The sequence below is a fragment of the Photinus pyralis genome, unplaced genomic scaffold, assembly GCF_008802855.1.
Source record: "Photinus pyralis isolate 1611_PpyrPB1 unplaced genomic scaffold, Ppyr1.3 Ppyr1.4_LG1, whole genome shotgun sequence".
Classification (NCBI taxonomy): domain Eukaryota; kingdom Metazoa; phylum Arthropoda; class Insecta; order Coleoptera; family Lampyridae; genus Photinus; species Photinus pyralis.
This window is the reverse complement of record NW_022170249.1, coordinates 11,714,236-11,738,844: the sequence shown is the minus strand read 5'-3', so window position 1 is coordinate 11,738,844 and position 24,609 is coordinate 11,714,236. Positions and strand designations below refer to the sequence as shown.

General features: G+C 36.1%; 1 protein-coding gene across 1 annotated transcript; it reads left to right on the top strand.

Annotated features, from left to right (window-relative positions):
• Nucleotides 1–516: 516 nt before the first annotated feature.
• On the top strand, nucleotides 517–24,050 carry LOC116160216 (dnaJ homolog subfamily C member 13). The gene is made up of 27 exons (XM_031473363.1): nucleotides 517–820; nucleotides 869–1,130; nucleotides 1,177–1,339; nucleotides 2,710–3,145; nucleotides 3,373–3,622; nucleotides 3,671–3,843; nucleotides 9,049–9,412; nucleotides 9,459–9,713; nucleotides 9,760–10,137; nucleotides 10,926–11,134; nucleotides 11,184–11,343; nucleotides 11,398–11,664; nucleotides 11,711–11,913; nucleotides 11,972–12,257; nucleotides 17,401–17,555; nucleotides 17,604–17,805; nucleotides 17,853–18,041; nucleotides 18,089–18,221; nucleotides 18,267–18,451; nucleotides 18,499–18,690; nucleotides 18,738–19,085; nucleotides 19,215–19,433; nucleotides 19,481–20,190; nucleotides 20,235–20,451; nucleotides 20,505–20,690; nucleotides 23,109–23,490; nucleotides 23,729–24,050. The coding sequence occupies exons 1-27, from the start codon at nucleotides 753–755 to the stop codon at nucleotides 23,839–23,841; spliced, it is 6,705 nt and encodes a 2,234-aa protein (XP_031329223.1). The 5' UTR covers nucleotides 517–752; the 3' UTR covers nucleotides 23,842–24,050.
• Nucleotides 24,051–24,609: the final 559 nt, after the last annotated feature.

The window sequence follows — 24,609 nt, the reverse complement described above, 5'->3', positions numbered from 1 at the left end:
AACAACATTTGTTGTAAATTGTAATGTGGATTGTGTAGTATTACAACTGATAAAACATTTAAAACTACAATTCAAAATAATGTTTCAAAGGCCAAAAAATGTATGCAGGATGATTACCTTATCAATGTATTACCTATTTTTTATAATTTGCGTTTAAAAGTATGATGTATGCATAATATAAAGAAGTTCGTACCAAATAATAACCCAAAAGCATAAATAATGAAATCTATCCAAATGTGAAAGAAAAACACATCACGCAACCCACAATACATGTCTGTATAAAATTAGTATTATTTTTGTTACTAGATTCTAGTGACATTTTCAGTGTAAACCAGGTTTTTAAATCCGTCTTCCTAGTTAAAAAACAGAGTATAGTTGCCTATCCATCATAAACTTTCAACATACGATAGTGCTGACATCTTTACTTAACTATTATAAGTGCGAAAATTTCCTATTTTACCATAATTTATCAACAGAATCTTCTCTACCGACCTTTTTTTTTTGGAAATTTGACAAATAGACAGCTGACACCCCCTCAAACTTAAAATTTTAGAAGTTTGAAATATATTTTATTTTGTATGGAAGATTTACTTAATGATAAACGAAACGTTTCGTCACATCTCGCCACAGAAGGTTATATCTACTATTTAGCAAGAGATAAAGAAGTGCTGAATTAATGAATTACAAAAGCAGAATAACCGCAATGTAAAGTTAACTTTTGGCGATTTGTTTAGCAAAGTAAAGGTGACAGAATGATGCCAATCAAAGACAATTATGATGTGGCGTGTTTCTTTATTACGAAGCACTCCTGGAAAGGAAAGTAAGTTATTATTCGTAATATGTTTATAATCTAACCTCTTCTTTCAAGATACAAACGTATTTTCTCGGTGGGGACGTTGGGTATCACCACGTATAATCCGTCATCGTTGGAGGTTACAAACCGTTGGGCTTACAGTGACGTTATCTCGATAACTGCCCTGAAGGCGACGACCAATGAGTTTCAAATTACCATGAAAAATGAGAAGGGGAAGTGTGAACATATGAAGTTCTCGACCGATCATCGCGTCGACTTGTTAACGCAGGCTTTGCGATTTCGACCGTACTTCTGTGAGAAAGCAAAGGAGATATCGGTAAGACAAGACTGAGGAAAACGTAACCCTTAGTAAATATCTGCAGAGATTTCACGCTTACAAACATCATTGGTCAGACACAACTCTTCCAGTTATGCTGGAAATTACCCCTTACTCCCTTGATCAACTGGACCCAACTACGAACCACGTATTGGCAAGTTACTGTTTTAAAGATTTCGAGGGAATATGTCAGATTGCGGATTGCACAGGTAAACGTCTATAATTCAAGGGGTCAAGCACGTAGCAAATGTCATGTACATTATCTACATTTGGTAAATATAGGGAAAGTTTCAGGTTGACCTGGCACAAACACAAACACCTGTGGTTTGTATTGGGTAAATCTGAGGGTAAATCCAGGCCAGTTGTTTGTGGGTTATTTTCAATTGTACTTAAGTATGTCTATATGAAAGATAAGTACTCGCTTGCTCGATTGAGTTCATTTTATAGACATAGTACTATGTGATTAAAATAAGTTGCTCCCGAGTCACCTTTGGAATTTTTGTTTACATGGGAAATCCTACTGGACTTGAACTTCCAAAGGCGACTTGACAGCAACTCATTTTTGATCGCCCTGTATTCCATTATATGCTGAAACAAAGCACATCAGAAAATACGTGAAGAAACAAATGAGCACTAATGTACATAGTATACCTATACCTGTTATACAGGATGTTCAATTAGTGCAATATCTGCTGAAACAAAGTACATCTATTTACAGGGTGAGGCTACAAAAAAAAGTTAAAATAAGTCCAACTTGTTTGCTTTTTGCTTGTTTGCATAATGCAAAAGTATTTTTTATGTACAGGGTGCTCCATAAATGTGGTATGAGATGCTTTATGTTATTTTAAATGTATGCTAAAATGCTATAAGGTGGGGATGTCAGAACTGAAAAAATGTCTGCCATGACCTTGAAACCGCTATAATAGTCTGCCATTGCTACTTTTATATTTCATTTCTTCTCTCAATTTTAAGCAAAATTTGTAAGAAGCATAGTGTACCCAAATTCAGTCGTTTCTAGATTATCAAGTTTTGAAAATAAATGGATTTTTAAAATTTATTGAATGAAGAACAATAATTAATGACATCACGAATTTCTTTTGAAAACATTATGTCGCTCTGAAAAGAATCGATTGTAATGTTTGTTATGCTGTTTGGAATCATTAATAATTATTGTTCTTTATTCAATCATTCAATAAATTTTAAATAGCGTTTATTTTCAAAACTATAACCCGAAAACGATCGAATTTGGATACATTATGCTTCTTACAAATTTTCCTTAAAATTAAGAGATTTGAAGTATCGATAATATACAGGGTGTCCCATTTCAAAAATGCAATTTTGGAGTGCTACGCCGTTATGACCAACTCTGTATAATTAAAATTATTACTGCCTAGTAGACATTGTAGAATAATAATTCAAATATTCACAATATTTATGAGTTATCAGCGTACCAAGTTACGTACAACCTCAAAATTTAGGACATAGTAGTAAATTTTTTTTTTTATGTACAAAATGTTTGTGTGTGGTTGACCCCTTGCTTAAATCGCAAGGGGATTTTAGCAAATACAAATTGTTTTAGGTGGATTCGTGGTGGTTTGTGGCGGCTTCGGCCGTTTACACTTGTTTCAAGCTTCAAATTTTGAAGATATTAGGCAGAAAATTTTGGATAACGCGGCTGCTAATTTTGGTATTAATATCAAGGTATTACCCAAACCGATCGCTTTGGAGCACTTTCAAAGTCAACGATTTGGGAAGTATAGTGAAGATGAGCACTTAACGTCAGTGTCCGAATTTCATGTTTACAAAATTCACAAGGTTAGGCATCGAGAGCCGGTGCGTAGGATATTGTGTCTTTCGGAGACTTGTCTGTTGGAGAGGGATCCCCAAACCTATAGTGTGTGTACATTAAGGCCGCTTGGGGAAATATTTGCGTTGGTGAGAAACAATGAAAATCCGCAGTTGTTTACGATCGAGTATTTTAATGGGCATATTCGAAGTTATACAACTACTGACAGGTGAGCTTTCCAATAGACGGTTTTGGCATAAGTTTGAACTTGAAAGAATAAAGATAAAAGTTCTACCTTAGCTTTTGTTTTTTTAACAGTGTTGTTAATAGATTTTAGAAATACATGTTCTGTGACCACATAAATGACGGAATGGCGCAAAAGTAGAAATTTTCTCTTTATCATTACTTATAGGGAAACCGCTTATTGGGTACAATTTTTATTTTGTATTTTTACAGGGATGCCTTACTTGCTTCTTTATACGACGGAGCGCGTGCATCCGGCAATCGAGATGTTCATGTAGTCATGGTGCCAACAATGCGTGGTTTCCGCCTAGGCCCCTTGCACTTGCCAGTGGACGAAGAGGTGGAAAGTTCGCACGTAAAATTCCTATTAAATCCACCCCCGAGACACTCATTTTCAGAATGCGTCCATAGGTTTAATGCAAATGTACCATACAGTGGTTTATTGTATAGTGTCACTCAGGATGTAAGTTTCGAGCCGCGTTTCTGTTAGTAACTGCAATGTACCTTTTAGGGTATTTTTTCTGAAAATAAGGATAAGTTAATTACCGGCGCTTTACAAGCTTTAGTTCAAAAAGAAGGGGATCAGAAAGCTATCAGCAGTATCGAATTGGAAGCGCAGTTTCAAGCGTTGCGGCGATTGGTAGCAAGTAAAATTGGGTACTCGTGTTTTACAACTTTGCCAGGGTAAGGTTTTGTTACTCATAGTTTTGCATCTAAATAAACTTCTAAGCTTGGTGTAGTAATATAGTCGCTAGGGTAAGCATAAGAGGCGTTTTACCTCTTTCTTTCTCATCATTCATTCACTTTCTCACTTCTTGGGAGTAGCTGTGTAAAACGTACAGACGGACGGACATGATTAGGGCCTCAACCAATATTTAAGTAAATGGTAGCATGCATGAAACGGCAGCATAAGTACACTAAACTCTCCTTTCATAGGAAAAATGCGGCCTTAGATCCAATTGGCATGTTCCTTTATTCCTTATGTGTCTCTGGATTCACAATACAAAGATCAATCCAGACCAAATATCAGCATTTGTATAACTCGAGGTATAACTAGAATACCAATTTAAAACAACTGCCAACTATAAATAAATACCGCACGACACAGTTTTTCGAAAGGTAAGTGTTTGATGCGACATAAGTAAGGAGTCAATAGCCCAATCTCAGTAAATCTTAACAGACTTGACAAAAAACATAAAATAATCAATCATCTTTTTAGTTTTTGCCGCATGTTTTACAAACACCATGTATAATAAATTCATTGCAAGATAAATTGGACCGAGGTACAGTACTGTTGTGTAAACAGCGTCTGTTCAAACATCAATGACGGGACATCCTGTATATGAGAAGTATTTCAATTTAGTAAAGTAAATATCCGGGGGTTGTTTGCGAATGAGCACAGAATTGGTTTGTTTCGTTTGAATTTGTATTTTCGTAGTCTTCTTTTTCTTTGTCATTTTAGAATTGTAATATTATAATTCATTCAATTAGTTAAGATGCTTTAATGTACGCATGTCTGGCCATTTGCGGTAAGAGGTTTTGTTATACGACGAGTTTCGTTAAAATACTGCAAGCAGGAGGCTGATGCTAGCCGCTGTCGCAACGACGCAACGATTAAGATTTTTTATTTGGTTCACTATCGACTGTTTTCTTACAGGGTACTATGTACAAGCTTTTGTAAGCTTCTCCAGGAATTTTGTTTTAATTTTCATTTCATGTGTTTCGAAAAAAATTTTGGTTTTTGTCAGTCAATCAATTGTGTGTTTATTCGAACCCATTGTGCAACCTCGATAGAATTTTTATGTCATATTTACCTCCTCATATCCAAGATTTATTTCAGGTGTTGATAAAATGTTTTTGTAATAAATTATTTGGAATTTTCGGAAGCTGATCGTGACCACTAAGTCTTCCAATTTTTGTTAAATCAATTTTCGGATTTTTCTTTGTAGCAGATGCCGGAAGTGTACGAGGAGATCTTTTGTGAGTGGTGTAGTTGACTGTGTACCATTGCACACAACAACACATAATATTTCGTTGTGAATTAATTATAATTGTCCACATTGCTTTAGAAGGATTGTAGGAGTTTCTAACGAAAGTATCAATTTGCTTTCATTCTAACTAACTAAATGTCTTTATGATGATTGTTGAATAATCTACCATTTTCAGAATAAGTATACGAGGTCAGGAAAAAAAAGTTATGGGCTTAATCTCCTTTTTAGCGCATTTCCACAAAAAAAAAAATGCGCTATTGTGGCCACTTTACTTTGTCCGTCCGTCCTCTCGTTTTGCGACGCTACTAGTTCTTTATCTTAAGAGCTATTGTTCTACTTTTTTCGCTATTTGGTTCGTTATGGTGTCGAGTCTTGCACCAAGGAAGGAATTTTTTTCTGTACCGCTTACAAAAAAAGTTATTGTAAAAAAACAAAAAACCGTTTTTTACATGTTCCATAATTTTACACTTTTGCCGTTTATTAACGATCCTAGAGATCGTTTATAATTTTGCATTGCTGTCTGTCGTCTGCCTGTTGGTCTGTCCGTCTGTTCCTTTGTCTGCCTGTCCCTCTATCTGTCCGTGTGAACGATAACTTTGTTTAGAAATGTCCGATTGCTTTTTTTCTACAATAGATATCCAAAGTAGGCATTTGCGCTCGTATTTGACAACGCAAACGTCATCTTTTTCGAGGAATGTCACTTTGTCGCTTATAAGCGACAAAATAGAAAAAACGCTCGTTCTCCCAATTATTAACTATAAATCAAATATGCATTGCTCAGAGTATCCAATGACAACGAGTAAATGACATCACAGAATAGGGCCTTCTCAGAATAGAAACAGCAATGTTACAAATTTGTATGGTATTTTGGCGTACCCTGGTGGGTGTACTGTGAACTAAAGCATCAAAATCAGAGTAGCGCCATCTGGTGACCAGCTTCTAAATCCATAATTTCCCCAATTCGATCTAAATCACAAATATAGATAAAGAATACACAGTTGTTAAATTGCAAGTATATTTAGATACAATCACATTACATTATTTAACACAGACATCTTAAATTACATGTTTACAAATTACATATAAAACTCAGAAGTAAGTGCAACTTACGCTTTGTAGAAGTTAACACTTTGCAAAAAGATCCTTACGTAACGAGTTGTCCTACGAAATATTTGGTTTTAATTGCTGTTTGGACTAAATATGTTTGTTAAAAAATATCTTTAGAACTAAATTTTTTGTTCCAAGAGGTGATAAAACCGTTTCAGCAAATTGTCACACAAGTTTTCGACAACAAATGTTAACTTGATCGTGGTGCTTACTGGTTACTTGAGAAGCGAGAGTGGAAGTTGTTGAATTATCTAAAACGAATTACAATATAAGTATCTACATCTATATGAATATAAAACTCAAGTCTACACCCTTTTGCGCCTATAGGTACAGTTGGTAATAATTCTGCGTCAATTTGTACCTGTTACTTACCTTGCATAAATAGGAAAGAAATAACAGCACATTTCAACCCTCTTCGCGTTTCAAGCACAATACAACCTGTTTCAAAATGTGGGAAACGATGCCTTTTTGATATTTTATTGTTACAATCCGACACACAACACTTTTTACGGTCACATAACTTGTTCATATTTTAAATCTTTCAAAAGTCAAAATTGACATGTGGAAAACCTGTGTACGTATAAAATCGACGGTAAAAATATTTCCTGTAACGAGATTTGAGTCTGAGATAAATAGTTCTCCGTACAACCACGGGAAACGCTGTAATCAGTGACAATTTAGCGCCATTTATGTTTATGTTCTGTGAAGGTCTTATTCTGTGAATGACATCTTTCATTTGGGCATAAGATTAATATGATTTGAGCGAAAAATTTAAATTTCTGGAAATATGTGAACTGCTCGATTGTAGAAAAAATCTTGTGTGTAATTCGAGCGCAAATTGATTGTCGATTTCAAGAGATTGCCGCGCTCCTTCGTCGCGCGTCAACTGTCTCTTTCAATCGACAATATATCATTTTGCGCTCTTAATACACAAATAGCTATTACATCTCCGTTAGTTATGAACTGAATTGCATGAAATTCAATACGGGCATAGCTTTAGCCATATAATACGCAATGCCAAAAGTTGAGTCGAATCGATTCAAAATTCACAGTGCCCTTTTCGCATCTCGACCATTTATAAACCGAATTGCAAACTTTTTTAATTATAAAAGTATTTAAATTAAATTTGGAATAAATGAAAATCAAACGCCAGTTTCAAAATTTGGTTTTGCGCATGCGCAGTGCCAACTTTTTTATTTATGGAAGAATTTAAGCGAAATTTGATACATAGGCACATGGAATAAAGGAAAATCAAACGCCAATTTCAAAATTGCGCATGCGCAGTGCCAACTTTTTTATTTATGGAAGAATTTAAGCGAAATTTGATACATACGCACATGGAAAAAAGGAAAATCTAACGCCAGTTTCAAAATTTGGTTTCGCGCATGCGCAGTGTCAATTTTTTTTATTTATGGAAGCATTTAAATGAAATTTGATACATAGGTGCTTGGAATAAAGGAAAATCTAGCGCCAGTTTCAAAATTTTATTTTGCGCATGCGCAGTGCCAACCTTTTTATCTATGGAAGCATTTAAGTGAAATTTGATATTTAGGCGCTTGGAACAAAGGAAAATCTAACATTAGTTTCCAAATTTAGGTTTGCGCATGCGCAGTTCCAACTTTCTTATTTAGAAAAGCATTGAAATGAAATTCTTCTCATAAACTGAACTTGAAGTAGCACGTCAAAAATGGATTGCCCATGTGCAACGCTATCTTTCATATTTGTGGGCGGATTTTTACGATTTTAACAGAAGTTGCATCTTACAAATGGGAAATGCGCTTTATGTAAATCGTTTACGATTACTTTTTAACTTGTTTTAAATGGAACAGCCTCTAGATCTGAATGGAAATTCCACTGTAGGATTTTCTGAGCGCTTCCGCCGATCATGTTTCTCTACATTGTTGCCCCTAAGGATTTTTATATGCCACCACCGTTGTATTTCGTAATTTTGCTACCAATGCGTTTTTCGCTTAGTTTGGCTCGAGTTTACCAGCAGAACCTCTGGTGCCCTTACCAATCAGTTAGATTCTCTTCATCGCCAGGGGCATGGTACAATGTATGGTGTGTTGGTTCAATCATAATTTGGTGCATGCGTTTATTAGGAGCCCCTAGTCTTCCAATTTTCATTAATTCATGATCTCGGCCATTATTATGTGGATTCCCATATTAGGATCGTTTGTTTAATTGGTTTTAATTCGAATAACGCATAACATTAGTGAAAATACTAATTGAATGTAACGAATGTACTATTTATGTAAGTATTTAAATTGACGCATTTAACAATAAGTTATAACAGTTGTTTACTTGTATGTAATTGTTAATTAAAAGGAAGGCTACTTCATAAAATAACGTATATTGTACACACAATAGACAGACGAAATGCCATTTTTACCACCTGCACTTTGTTAAGGGAGGTATTCCATTGGGGGTAAAAAATAACTCCCCACTTTTACGGAAATGAACGTTTTGAAGTACCAGGAATCTGATTCAGACAATATCTCGATGATGTCAGTCTGTTGGTCCATACTCTCATTTCCGACTAAACTGATTGAAACCAAATTGGGTACATATTCTTTAGACATAAAAGGGGAGAATCGCGCATGCGCAGGATGGTTTCTGTGCTAGCTAGATGTACGTTTTGCTGTTGTGGGTAGGTTATTTATTAAGCAGTCCGTCCGTCTGCGTACATTTTGAAAATTTTGTATTCTCAGTCACCACCATACTCAATCCTTAGCTATACAGACCACACAATCTGAGAGTATTGGCATTTGTAATTTTTTTTTAATTTTAGGTTTCGGGAGGCAGTGGGTATGAAAGTTGTAAATGCGTTAAAACGCAACGAGTATGGCGTTAATCATGCAGCGATAGATATGGTATGTGCGCTCATGCATCCCATGCATGATGACTATGATCTTCGACAAGAGCAGCTCAACAAATCATCTCTTCTTCAAACTAAAACATTCCTTGAAAGTCTGTTGAACATGTGGATGGCGCATATAGAACTCGGGACTGGAGCTTTAGTTGTTTCGGCTATGTTAGACTTTCTAACTTTTGCTCTTTGTGTACCGTACAGTGAAACTACTGATGGCAAACAGTTTGATGTGTTATTAGAAATGGTGGCAGAACGAGGACGGTCACTATTTCGATTATTCCAGGTAACTTTCCCTACTCTTAGTCTTCTCGTTGACACTACTGCTTTAGCATCCGTCCCTGGCCATTGTAAAGGGGGCGGGTCTGGTTATGAGAGCATTAATTGAAGAAGGAGATGCGGAAGTGGCAGCGCGAATGCAATCTTTGGCTCTGGGCGAAGGGGCGTTACCACAACATCTGCTCGCGGCATTATTCACTCAAGGTTCTGATGGTCGTCTCCTTGCTCACCGCCAACTTTCCAGGCATCTTGTAGGATTGTGGATAACAGGCAACCCAATCGCTATGGGACTTTTGAAAAGAATAATGGTACGGTTATTTCGTAATAAAGGACCATTGTAACGCAAATTTGTAGCCCACCGGACTAATCACCTACCTGGATTCTCAGGAAAAAGTTCCGGAGTCCGCTATAGAACAGGAAATGCTAAATCATCGGGATAATCTGAAAATGGCCGTCGATCACGCCAATAAAAACAAACGTAATCCGAATTGGCTAGCTGTCGAGAAGCAACTGAAGTATGTGGAGAAACAGGTGGAGCACTACACTGCACTTGCTATGCAACATTGGGGTGCGCGTATGGGTATTACGTTGGAAAGGAAGGAGAAGATCAAGGAGAGGCCTATTGTACTGCGACGGAGACGGGAGCGAATCAAAGCTGAGGCCAACTGGACTTACTTTTATTGGAAATTTAATCAAGACCAAGAACTTCCTAATTTAATCTGGAATCATAAGGTGTGTATCCAATAGTTTTACAGGTAGGAATCATGAATTTAGTTTACTTTTAATTGTAATATCTGGGTCTCATTTCTAGTTTTATTTGTTGTTAGTCTTCATTTTTGGTAAGAATTAGATGATAGTTAGTTTCCCCCGTCGTGTATAGTACAAAACTTTTTTAGCAGAAACCGTATAAATCATAAAACTTCAAAAATTCTGAATTTAAGACGTGAAAAATAGCTAGCTTGGGTCTTCTGTCGTTTTCATGGAACCAGTATCGTTATCTGTTCTGAACTTCATTCTATTACATGCTCCGCGTCCCATTTAGTAAGAATGACAGATGCGATTAGAATGCACATTCATTTGTTTCACTTTATCTACCCTTGCGGTTATAGAGGTCACTAACCACTATTACTGTTAAAGAGAGCCTACACATTCAAACCTATTAAAATGCCAGTTTAACATCTGCAATAAAGTAAACTTAATTATTTACGAAATTATTTAATTTAAAATATTGACTATTAATGAAATTCACTGTGTTGATTAATTGCTGAATTTCGATTAATAATTGTTAATATCTGATCCATCTTTATAGTTTAAAACCTAATGAAATGTCTGCAAATAATTAACAGATTAAAAATGATAATATATCTTGGGTTCACCAAAGAGATTCAGGCTAAAATTAGTGAGGATTTTTGGTTGTTAATTTTGCAACCAGCTATTTCATTTACAATTAAAAGTAAACAAATTCAGTAAAAATTTGAATCTTAAGTAATTGTTGAGTTATGGTGATTAAATTTTCTCAGACTAGAGAGGAGTTGCGATGTGCCTTAGAAAATGAAGTGCGATCGTTTCAATCCGACAGGGAATTATCAGGGTCCGCACTTATTGCCTGGAATCACCAAGAATTCGAACTACATTATCAATGTTTAGCCGACGAAGTAAAGATTGGCGACTACTATTTAAGACTGCTTTTGGAATTGGACGATAACGACAATTCTCCTATTCGTAGATCGTAAGTGAACCGAGTAAGCGGGTCCTACGTTAATATAATGGTTTTGTAGGTATGAATTTTTTAATGATTTGTATCATAGATTTTTACTTACCACTAAGGTGGAAATGAAATGTATGTGCTTGCAAGCTATGTCGATAGTTTATGGGAGATACTTTGAAGATATAGGTCCATTCAGTGATACTAAATATATTGTAGGAATGCTAGATCGCGTAAGTATATTTGGTAATTGTATAACAGGTGCATATATTAAACGTTCTTGCTAGTGTGTAGATAAAATGGAGCGTGATCGTTTATTAATGTTTATAAATAAATTAATATTGCATCATCGCAATGTTTGTGATTTTCTTGAAGCGGGTGGAATCCGTATTTTAGTTGATCTACTTACTTTAGCTCATTTACATACTTCTCGTGCTGTGATACCTACGCAAACAAACGTGATTGAAGCCGGACCGGGCATGCAAATTGTCCAGGAAAAGGAATGGTATTTTAATAAAGATAGTGTGAGGCAAGGACCTGTGAGTTTCCAAGAGGTTGGTATTTCTCGATAAATACGTAATGTAATCCGTGAATGTGTAGGTTAAGGATTTGTATGAAAAAAAGGTGATTAAGAGCGCCACCTTGTTTTGGGCAAGTGGTTTAGATGTCTGGCGCGCGATGGTTCTGCTACCTCAATTAAAATGGTATATTATTGCAAAAGGCACACCTGTACTTAACGAAAGTGACATGGCCACTCTCATTCTTAATATTTTTATTAAGATGTGCCAATATTTTCCTAGCAGGTATGACTTCAAATTCTTTGTCTTTGTTGTGTAATTTGTATAACCTTCTTTTATTTAGAGATGAAGACAATGCAATTATTCGTCCTTTGCCAAGAGTGAAGCGGTTGATTACAGATTCGTTATGTCTTGGACATATTGTTCAACTGCTTTTAACTTTCGATCCAATTATCGTCGAAAAAGTTGCTACGCTTCTCTGCGAAATTATGCAAGACAATCCGGAAATGTCGAAAGTTTACCTCACTGGAGTATTTTTCTTTATATTGATGTATACAGGAAGCAATGTGTTGCCGATTGCAAAATTTTTGCAGTTAACGCACATGAAACAAGCATTTAAAGCTGATGATGTAAGTACAGGATAAAATGATCTTCCTTCCTCAAGTACATTACAGTTGACTTGTTTACATTTTTGCGTTTATTGACAATTGGGTTATTTTTTGTTTTTAGAAGGTAAGATTGTGCAGTCTGTTAAAGAAAACCTATTGCTTGTATGTAAATTTAATCTTTGATATAGAGGAATTGCGCACTTTTAAATTAATGAAGTCCAACTCTCATAGAAATACAAATAGCACATGTGTGTTATCTATTGTATTTAGTTAGCGGTTAAAACACGTGACTGTATTACTGCACGAACTAGACTCAACTAGGACAAATGTAGCCACATCCTCAAGACAAATTCATAATGCACGTCTGATTGGTAAAAATTGGTATGGATACAATTGTAACAATGATCATTCATCTCCATAACAGATGTTGATGATCTATTTAATTTAATTTTTACTATCAAATTTTTCGTCGTTATATTAAATAATGTATATTTGCTCTTAATAATAATGGTAAATCATAAAAGAAATTAAAGCATGTAAAAATTACCGCTCCACCACTGATTCCTATGTACGTACAAGGTGGATCAAATTCGTGTAGGCTAAATGGAGGGCAAAGTTGTTTCTTTTTGAGACTAAAAAACGCACTTGAAATTTTTGAAAAATCTGAAAGAAACAGATATCACAGAAAAACTGAAAATGTCAAATTTCTTTTCACCTTCCCTAACTTAAGTGGTCGAAATAGACTGCTCCAGTTAACACCTTCTATGGGCACTTTTTTGAATTTGCTACATTTCCATCCTCAGGGTAAAAGTCCTCTCCGTCAAAGGGTCTACTTCGAAGTAGAGGGTAAATAGAAAGTAAATCCTAATTTTTGTGCAAATGCACTGCCTAGCAAAATTATACGTAGCGCCAGATTTTACCTTCAATAACTGGAACACTGTAGAGATGTGTAGATATGTACAGCAAATAGACTCTACGTCTACTTACTCTGCATTGATTTTAAAGAGACCTTCTTTGTTTGGGAGCGTATTGAGCATTTCACCCTCCTACCTCTGAGCGTGGCTCAGTGAGTATGTATCCACACAGGAACATGATTCCAGTGGCAGTTTGGAGGATTTCGGATGCCAGCTTCTCGGGATCAACCCAGTTCAGTCATCTTGGTGTGATTGAAATTTTATTACTGTTTAAATTAGTTAATAAAAATACCTACACCAAGTAGCACTAATGTCATTTTTATTTTTTCATATATTGCTGTGTGCAATGGTAGGCGGTCACTACACAACCCTCAAAACACCTGTCCAACTAGCTCAAAACGAATCAAAATGTGAGTTCAATCCACTTCCAAAAATTCCAAAGAAATTATTACACAACTTTTGATTCACACCAAAAATGAATCCTAGTCACGAATAGAAAACCTGACATGAAGACAAATACACAAATAATTGATTGACAATGACAAACATTTTATTCCCAAACACATGAAACAGAAAACAAAATGTTTGTACGTTAATACCGCAAACAGTTTTTTTTAAATAATCCAAATCTTTCGATTTTACGATATTCGGGCGCTCTTATCAAAGACACAAAAACACTTAAATCTTTTATTCACTTTTTGTACACATTATTCCGAAACCGACAACCTGCGTCTTCAACAAAACAAATAGGACCACTGCCCCAGATTTAGCGTAAACAAATTGACATGGCCTTTAACCGTCATGAAAACTGACAGCTAGCAGCAGCCTAGTTTTTATGTTGATTCCAGTATTTAAAAAAACACCACTTCCACCATCAGATAATCTCCTTCCTTAAGATTTTTCAAATCAACCACCAATCACAATCAACGTGATAACGTCAGCTTCGAAGGAACTAACGCCACTTACGCCGAACTACCGCACACATCTTAACATCTGCATCTCTATTATCTCTTAACAGTCATAAAACACGTGCGTCAATTAAATTTGCAGAGGTAATATTGAGGGTAGGTGATGGTGCAAACATACGAATTTAGAAATCGTTTATTAAATAAATCTCACTGAAACCAGGCGTCGTGCCACAACAATTCAAAATTGTTTCTCACTGTAACCTACAGGTTCATAGTTGGAAATGTGTACGCACAATCCAATTACATTATTTCTGCCCCCGTCGCCTGGTATTGAAACTACAAACTGAACTAAAGCCGCCTCCACACGTCAATAGATATTATAATTAAAATTGAAATAATTTATCGACAAATTTCGTTCAAAATAAAACTTCTTATCGCAAATGACCCGATGTCCCTCCATTTTAATTTACAAAAGCGATAAAATTTAAACAAAAATATTACGCAATTACAAACAATTCTAAAAGGAAAAATAGACACTGAGATGACAAATTCAAGTAAATTAAATCAACCTTGTGCTTATTCGTAGATAATTCCCCAGATTTACACGTAATAAATTGAAATAATCTCATATAGGGTGTCCCCTCATTATTTTTGGTATGTAGACCAAAATAACTTCTCCATGTCGTTGTTTCCAGAACAAACAGCCCTGTGAAGTATCAGAAATGTCAAACTTAACGTCCTGTGGACAAAAAACTTTTGTTTTGAAACCAGTCTGATTTTTATTGCTTTTTGTACCAGTTGTTTAACATTTGACAGTTGGTAATGACGTTCTAGAGGTCTATCATGGTGATCTCCGAAACCATAGAAGATACGACGATGGTCAAATTAGGAAAAAGTTGCACAATTAATCAGTTATTATCATGTTTTAAAGAAAACCAAAAAATTCTGATTACTTCCGAAGATATACCAGAAACTCAGACATTGTCAATTTGGTTTTTGTTTTTTTCTGCTGTTATTTGAACAGGTATAAAATAATAGAAAACACATTCGCATTGGCACTTTTTGAGCTCTACAAGACACTGTTGAGAGATTTTCAATACAACATATCGTTTTGGAGAACTTTTTTTTATATCACCCGTAAAAAAAATATTGAGTAACATTTTTTATTACGAATCCAACGCTATTTCAGTGCTACCGATAATATCGAAAATATTTGAACTAGTGATCTTTAAACAAATTATGAGATATTTTGAAGGGAATTGTATCTTCCATTCTAAGCAGTTTGGTTTTAGATCGAACAAAAGTACGTCAGACGCTGTTAGTCACCTTGTAAAATACTCTTTGGAGTGTTTTGAAAGTGGTCTTCATTCGATGTCTGTATTTATTGATCTCACTCGAGCATTCGATAGCGTTCCACATAAAATTCTGATAAAGAAACTTGATTTAATTTATAAATTTAATCCGAGCAGTGTATCTCTAGTTCAGTCCTACCTAAAAAACAGAAAGCAGGCTGTCAAGGTGAATAGTGTTACATCGGGCTTCCTTACGCTTCAGAGAGGAGTTCCTCAGGGCTCGATACTAGGGCCGCTTCTCTTTCTTATATTCATCAATGACTTCGCAGCATATCTACAACAGTCAGCGGAATGTATCCAGTACGCCGATGATACAACATTCTGCATTAGGGGTAAAGATCCTAGAACCACAACGGAAACAACCCACCGCGTACTACATCTTGCGGAAAAATGGTGTCTAGCAAATCAAATTTATTTAAATAACAATAAAACTGTACGAATGTTAATGTCACTAAGAAATCATGAGTACGAGAATCCACCTTATGTTAAATTTTTAGGTGTCTTTGTGGACCCGAAACTATCTTTTCAGTCGCATATCGAGTATATTTCTAAAAAAATAAGCAAAAATATTTATGTTATGCAACGCCTTTCAGAATGCGTGTCTAGGGAGCTTTTAAAGCAAGTATATACATCTTTAATTCAATCGCACATAAATTATTGCAATATTATATGGGGCAATTGTTCTCATGTTTAAAGGGTGTTTGCCTTACAACGACGAGCGATTAGAGTTTTAGGTAATATCGGTTACAGAGAAAACTGTAGGAAGCTATTTATAGACTTTAAGTTGTTAACTTTGCCATGTATATTTTTACTGAACTGTGTTTTGTATGCTAAAACAAACTCAAGCAACCAAATTGTACGATCTGATGTTCATAATTATGGTACGCGTAATAGAGAGCAACTGAACTTAGTATTTTATCGTCTGGAGAAAACTCACAAAAGCTTTCTATATATGTCTTATAAGATCTTCAATCTATTACCATTGAGAGTAAGAAACTTAGACATAGTTACATTGAAATATAAATTAAAGACTTTCCTTTTACAGAAAGCCTTTTATAGTGTCTATGAATTCGAAATTTCTGATTTAAGTGCTATTTAAATAATATATTTTCCTTATTTGACTTCTGTAAATGCACAATTCTAAGCATGTTAACAGCAATAAACATTATTATTATTATTATTATTAAGATATACGTCGCACACACAAAAAAAAACAAAAGTGGGAAACTGCATCAACGGGATGGTACATCCGCGCACTACTCTCTAACAACAACTGCTTGACTGACTCAACACTTGTACTTTTTCTGAATACGCACAAATCGTTTTTAAAAACTTTCTACTAACATTTATTACTTCACGTGACGAGATTACTTAACTTCTTCTGCACCCTTTATTTCGATACCGACGAATTACGTTATCAGATAACGGACTTACTGCCCAAAACATTTTGCATAAAGAAATGTGCACGCTCTCAAACCATCACGAAAGAAAAAGCCTCGTCTTCTTGTTGTCTTCAGTATCTCCTTCCTCATGAATTTTTAAATAAGTCGCCAATCACAATTTAGATTCAATAAACGCCAGCCACGACTGAACGCGCCAAACATCTGCACTTTTCCTCATGGAAAACGAGTAATGAAATATAAATTCAAGTAAAATGAACCAATCCCGTTCATAACTAATCAGATTTACTTAATAAAGTGAAATATACAGGGTGGGACTTCCTTATTGAAGGTGCCCAAAACCAAAATAACGTCTATGTGGCGTAGTTTACACGGGATCAATCTTTCCTGGCAGATAACTTCATATGTAAATGCATTTTCTATGCACTGTTGTATTGAAAGTATTCATTAAGTGACTTGTTTCCCCCATCGTAATGAAAGTAAATGAACGGCTGAATTTCAATGTATAAAATGCAATGTTGACAATTAATTTGTTTGAATAATGATTGAATAAGGATTGTTCCATGTTCATGAAATGCAAAATTTTGTAGACTGCAACATCAGACATTATGACCCGAAGCATATTAGGACAATTACTTCCCGAAGCAATGGTCAATTACTTGGAAAACCACGGTGCAGAAAAGTTTGCACAAATATTTCTCGGTGAATTTGACACGCCTGAAGCAATATGGAATTCCGAAATGCGGTATAAACAATTTTAATTTAAGTTTGTGGTTTAAATAGTGATTTTCAGTCGCAAACTAATAGAAAAAATTTCAACTCACATAGCCGACTTTACCCCTCGACTACGAAGTCACACGATGGCAAGATACCAGTACATCGCGATACCTGCGATACGGTATCCAGAGTTGGAACACGAACTGTTTTGTAACATATTTTACTTACGACATCTCTGTGATACGGACAAATTTCCTAATTGGCCCATACCAGATCCGGTAGGTCTTCCAATGTAATTTCCGCGTTTAATTGATCTATTTTGTAGATAAAACTTTTAAAAGACGTTTTGGAGGCGTGGAAGGCCGAAGTGGAAAAGAAACCGCCCACTATGACGATAGAGGACGCTTACAGGAATTTAGGCTTGAATAGTGAACCACACGACGAGGCGATTGTAAGAAAAGCGTATTATAAATTGGCCCAGCAATTTCATCCAGACAAGAATCCTGAAGGAAGAGTAAGATTATGCTAAATACTTTTATATATTGACGAGGTCCGTTTTAGGATCGCTTCGAGAAAGTTAACCAAGCGTACGAGTTTCTGTGCAGTCGTGTTTCATGGACCTCGGGACCTAACCCGAATAATATAGTGCTGGTTCTTCGCACGCAGAGTATTCTATTTCATAGACATTCTGACCGTAAGTGTCGATTAACAATCGTTGAATGATGATGGTATTTTTTAGAACTGCAACCATATAAATACGCGGGATATCCTCAGTTGATTAAAACCATTCAGATGGAAACCGCTGATGAGCAGTTGTTTTCGAAAAGTGATCCGCTGCTGGCAGCTGCAAGCGAGTTGGCGTACCACACGGTGCATTGTTCTGCGCTAAACGCGGAGGAGTTGCGCCGAGAAAATGGATTGGAGGTAATTGTTCCACTTGATTGGGTGGGTTGTTTGAATTGCGCTTGTAGGTGCTCTTAGAAGCCTACAGTCGTTGTGTGGGTGTTTTGAACAATTCAGCAAAACCTAATGAAACGGGTGTTCAAGTGTGTCAGCATATCACTAGGTGTTATTCGGTAGCAGCCCAATTTCCTGCTTGTCGAGAGCGCATGATTGAGTTGCCACAGTTTGTCAAAGACCTATGTAGAATTCTGTACTTTAAAGTAAGTCAACTGCTTTTATCTAATCAAAGTTGAAAATCTAATTTTAGCACTTGACAAAACTGTGCTATATATCCACAGAATGTGTCAGTGCGATTGCAATTGATTCCATACTCCAGATGCAACTGTTGAAAGCGGGAGCTTTGTGGCACTTGCTACTGTTCATGTTTACTTATGATTTCACTTTGGATGAAGGTGGAGTAGAACGTACGGAAGACGCCAATCAACAAGAGGTTGCTAATCGCCTTGCCAAGGAGGCAGTTGTGGCGTGTGGCCGTTTGGGCGGTTACGGTTCTAATGACAATGTAACACCTCACAATCCTGTGACAAGGGGAATTTTAGATACTTTGTTAACTGGTTACGTTGCAAATCAACTGGCTACGGAACAACCTGAAGTGGTAAGAGCAATGTTTGGGATCGGCTTGTCAGTTGGTATTAATTTAATTTCTGATGATCACGTAAAACAGAAACTCTTGAACAAATACAATCAGATTCTCCTGGTTTTTTTTTATTTTGTTATTTTTTAGATACTAAAAATGTTGAATAGCAATTGCGAAACGCCTTATTTAATTTGGAACAACGGAACGCGAGCTGAATTGGTCGACTTTTTAGAAACCCAAAGGCAATGTAGAGAGACTGATGTAACGGTAGGAAATGATTTTAAATATTCAGCTCACTCCGATGTATTACAAGTTGGAGGTGTGTTCATTCCAATTTACAATCAACAACCGACTTATACTATTAACGTAAGACATTTTGATACTTTGTGTCTTGTTGTTGAACTTTGTTGTAGAACCCTAAAACTTTCGCATTGGACCTCTTTAAGTTTCTGTCGGAGCAGTATCAATATTTACACTCACTTGCTGACATAGCATTTTCGGTTACAATAGAAACTCGACTGCAGCACACTGTGATAACGCTTGAAGCATTAACGAATTTGATCAAGAATAATACTGGAGTTGAGCTCCAGTGCATTGGACACTTTCAACTGCTCTTTAATTTTCTGAGAGTTTCTCATATACCCATCCAAAAGCGAGCTTTGAACGTAATTTCCCTAGTGACAAGGAACAACGAATGTGTAAATGACATAGCGGCGAGCGAAGTCCTGGGACATTTATTGCTTAGTTTGTACATTCTACAAGACTCGCAACAACAAATCCTAGCCACTTTGCACGCTTTGATGTCGACCACAAAAATTGTCAAAGAAAGTTTAAGTAAAGGCGCTGTGATTTATTTAATGGATCTCTTTTGTAACTCTGCCAATCAGCAAATACGCGAAATGTGCGCGGAATTACTGGCGAGAATGAACGCAGACAAATTAGTCGGTCCAAAGGTGCGGCTTGCGTTGGGGTCATTTTTGCCTCCAATTTTCGCCGACGCCATGCGTGATAATCCACAGGCTTGTGTTCATATGTTCGAATCTGCGCATGAGCATCCCGAGTTGATTTGGGATCAAGATGCCAAAGATCGCGTATGCACATGTGTTGCGAAATTGCGGAGAGAGTAAGTAGCTGCACTGTCTTGCGAATTGTAAACATAAATTGCAGGCATGAAATGGCGCAAGCACAAAATCCTTCCGCCCTCTGGCGACTACCGGACAACAATGGTTTAACCAACAGTGTTACACCTAACGAGATTATGATTGGTGGTGTTTATTTGAGAATATTTATAGCGAATCCTGCATGGACCCTTAGAAGACCAAAGGAATTTTTGTCTGAATTATTCGAAACATGTCTATCCCAAATGGCCAAAGATAAACCTAGTGTTAGTAATTAGCTTCAGTGGCGTGCGCATGTGTTAATTTATTTTTTTTCCAGACTGAATTATTAGAAATTGGAACAAACGCATTATGTGCCTTATTGCAAGCTCAGCCTGCATTGCTTGATTTGATACCATCCATGGGTCATATACCACGCCTGTGTAGACAACTAGGCTCCAATTTGAAGCAGGCTATCGTCCCGAAGTGTGGCATTCTCATTCTACATGCCATATCTTCCAATGCTGTAAGTGTAACAAAGTTCGGGTATTTCTGCTGGGGTGTTGGGTGGGTGGTGTTATAACATCCTTTTTTTTGTGCTGCATTGAAGGCGCGTTTAGACGTCTCCAGTAGCTGCCGCCTGCCAATTCTTGGTTGGCAAAGCGCAGGGCCCAGGAGGGTTACATCAGCATTCGTAGGTTATAACAGTGAGACAGCGGCTGACGCCAACGTGTTACCTGCAACACTGGCATGGGTGTATGGGGGAAGGGGTTGACAGCTACTGGCAAGAAAAATAGCGGCGCTCTCTGTTCGTTCTAACACGATGCCAGTAATCTGCCAGTGCTGGCAGGACAGTAAGACTGACACCAGCTACTGGATACGTCTAAACGCGCCTTTAGAGTTTAGGATATTTGTTTTGAATGAAGTCAATTGCAGCAATTCTGCAAACACAGGTGACAGTAAAAATACATTAAGATTTGCCAGCTCTTATTTTTTTAATTTATGTTTATTGTTGTCTCTACATACCTTTTGCTATGTCTATTGCGAGGTTTGTGGAGGTGGGGAGCGTTATAAGGTCAAAAGAATATCGATCGAGGGAATGAAAAGTACAGAGATGGAGGACTGGCTTTCATATTAATAGTAGTAATATATACTTTTAAATAAAAATAAAAGTTTTTTTTGTTTCTATTTTTTTTATTTTATTGTTTGAGTTTGTACTCATTTTCATTATCTGATAATATCTCCTTGTTTGTTACACAGGAATGCCCATACTTGACATCACCTGAGGTGAAATGGTTGATAGCCAGGCTATGACGGTAGACTTATCTTTGTTTTGGTTTATATTGATCCCCTATTTATTTCTGTCTATTTTTTTTAATTCATACTCATGATAATCTTATAATATTAAACCTGTGTGGCTCATTTAGTTACCTCTGTTGACGCTATGGATACAATGACTGTGGGCTCAGGAAAGGCATGGCTGTTTGTGTAAAAGGTCGAATGGGAAGGGTTCTATCAGCTAACACCTACTAATTAGTGAAAAAAAAGAGTATGATATCCAAATACCATGCTACATAAATCTTTTGTTTTCGTTTTTGAATTCGTTTTTTTTTGTGTATTTTTTCGAACTTACTGTATAACTTTTTCATTGGTAACCACCACTGGCAAAAATCCCAATACAACAATTTTGCATTTTCTTTCAGGAATATCATAGTTACTTTAAGCAAAAATCAATATGCAAATTCCTTAAAATAACCAACCACTAAGTTACACAGTGCAAAATATTCAGAACAACTTACAGTAATTGACGTGGATGAAATTCCTTTCAGGTTACAATTGATCTTCCTCTCCTTTCGGAAAAATGCCGCTCATTTTAAAAAATATAGAAATAAGACCGCTTTAAAGATACAGCGGACTTTTGGTACCACCCTGGTAATATTAACTTTAGCTTGAATGCCAAACAAAAATGTCCATAGGTACGTAGGTATTGCAAATTATAACAAATCAGCTCCAAGTTCGCGATATTGTTATTTTGCACTGCAATAAAACGTTAAGGGTCCTCTGTGTTGATATTAAAGTTTGTCCAATTAAGCTTTATGGTGTGAGTGCTAGTTAATCGTTTTTTATAGTTAGCTGCCCAATGCCGTTGTGTACAAAATATCTATAGCACAAAGCGCTGCACAAATGTTTTACACAATTTTGATAGAACAGCTGTTAAACTGTCTCTCTCCTCCCTTATCTCAAAAATGCACACCTTATATTGAAAATGCACGCGTTGTTATCGCCTTTCATTTCCAGACGTAATTTTGTTCCTGTGCGCTATAAAGTGGTACATGTGTAAATCTTTATATTATGCTTACCAAAATATGTATTCAAAAAAGTACTTTTTTTTTTAAAACGGCTAAGCGACCACATATTACAACAGTAGATCGACTGTCTTTGATGGAAATTGCAAATTAAAGTTTAATGATGGATGGATGAACCTCTTGTTTTATAGTTTATGCTGCCTGGTCCCGGCTAGCGCCGCCTGGCACATTCCGTTTTTTGCCTGTGAAATTCGCACTGGTCCGGTTTAGTGATATTCTAAAAATACTTTAAATTACCATATTTAATTTTACCTTTTTTTTCATCATTATTTCTATTATCATACTATCATTAACACACCTATACCTTTCATTTTGGAATGCCAAGCTTAGAACTCTGCAATTCTGTATTTTAATTAGGTTAGTATTTTTCTGTCTGTTTGACACAGAGAGCTTGAATTGATCTAAAATTGATTTAGCAATTTATTGTCATCTTTCGGTATTGGTACAACAACTTTTTCGAGAACATGGTATCAGCCTTACAAGTATAATTTACTATTAAAAAATTATCATATTATTAACATATTAAATTTTTTTACTTTTGTAGTGGCTTAGTTAATTTTTCATGTATTGTTTTCTAGGTTTGTATAACCTCTGTAGCACAAAGTGATTGCATGCTTCCTTTAAAACAAGCCATGCACGTCCGTCAAGACATGATAGCAGTTGCCTGTGAAGCTCTGGGGCGGTTATTTTCCACTGGTCAAGAACAGTTAGTTAAACAAGCTCTAGACGCGGACCTTGTTACTTACCTGTTGACTTTACTGGATGCAAGATTGGAGATACTCGATAATCCCGCCATGACCAAAGCGCAAATAGTGAAAGCACTGAAATGTATGAGCCGAAGTTTAACATATGGAGAACAAGTGAACGCAATTCTAAATAAAAGTGCAGTGTGGGCTGACTACCGAGATCAAAAGCATGACCTTTTCATTTCGAACACGCCCATTTCTGGTTATCTGACAGGTAAATAACTGCGTTGTAGCCTAGACAAAAGAAGAACATATGTCTGTCACAGTGTATTAGACATGGGGCAACAAAAGAGCCACTTTGTGTACTGTAATAATTTTAAAATTACCACACCTCATTTTTATGCATTAAATTATTACCTAACCGGCTAGAAGAAATCATCATAACACTTGACGTACATATATTTTTTTTGTCTAGGGTTGTAATTGTCTCAAGTTAATTATCTTTTGTCTAGCTGGCACACCAAAAACAGCAGGATATCTTACGCAGGGCGGTTCATCTAAAATGACTAGTGCTCCACCACCAATTCACAAAGAAGATCCATTAATGCACCGTAATGAATTCTGACTAATTTTCCCTGGAATGATCTTAAAACGTGGATGCGTCTCTCAAAATTTTGAGCAATATACTCCTATACATTATAGGTATACAATGTAAAAATGTAAAGTATTTGTATTTTAATATTTATCGCGTAGGTTTTACAGTGCTCTCATTGCTACTTTAAATTTCTTTATCTTTATTATTATTTTTCTAATAAAGTATTTCATTTATAGTTACCTTACTTTATAGAATAAGCTTTTTTATGTGTGCAGCAAATTTTGTATTAAATTATAAAAGAGAATTAACATACTTTAGATTTGGGTGTTCTCACCTGTTTGAAAGGCTGGAATCACCACTACACTTCTTGTCGAAATATGCTTAGGGCACTGGGATTTTAATTAACATATTGGTGTGAGTATTTATTTTAAAAACTTTTATATACTTTATGTTTGCACTGATTTAGATTACACTGTTATGGCCATATGCACCGAAAAAATTAAAGCTGGGTCTAGCTTAAAATCATTGACAACCATTGTCCCAATAATTGTTACCATGGATATTAAGCTGCGCTTAAACTTTTTCTGTGCATACGCCCATAATTCATACTTTTTTAAGCAATTCTTATTTTTGTGGCTTATATGTTACAGTATTGGGATTAACATTTGCTACATTATCTTTTGTAGCTTTTCTGTCAAATGTTAACTGTGTGAATGTAGGTACATCCATCATCGGGAAGATCGACTATCTACTTCACCACCAGACCCAACGGTATAAATCTAGATACCTACAAACTGG

Excerpts from the sequence above, each read along its gene's own strand:
- LOC116160216 (XM_031473363.1), top strand. The coding sequence starts at position 753 with ATGATGCCAATCAAAGACAATTATGATGTGGCGTGTTTCTTTATTACG. Across the intron at positions 9,714-9,759 it reads GACTTTTGAAAAGAATAATG|CCCACCGGACTAATCACCTA; the intron begins GTACGGTTATTT and ends GCAAATTTGTAG. Across the intron at positions 18,691-18,737 it reads GTAGAATTCTGTACTTTAAA|CACTTGACAAAACTGTGCTA; the intron begins GTAAGTCAACTG and ends ATCTAATTTTAG.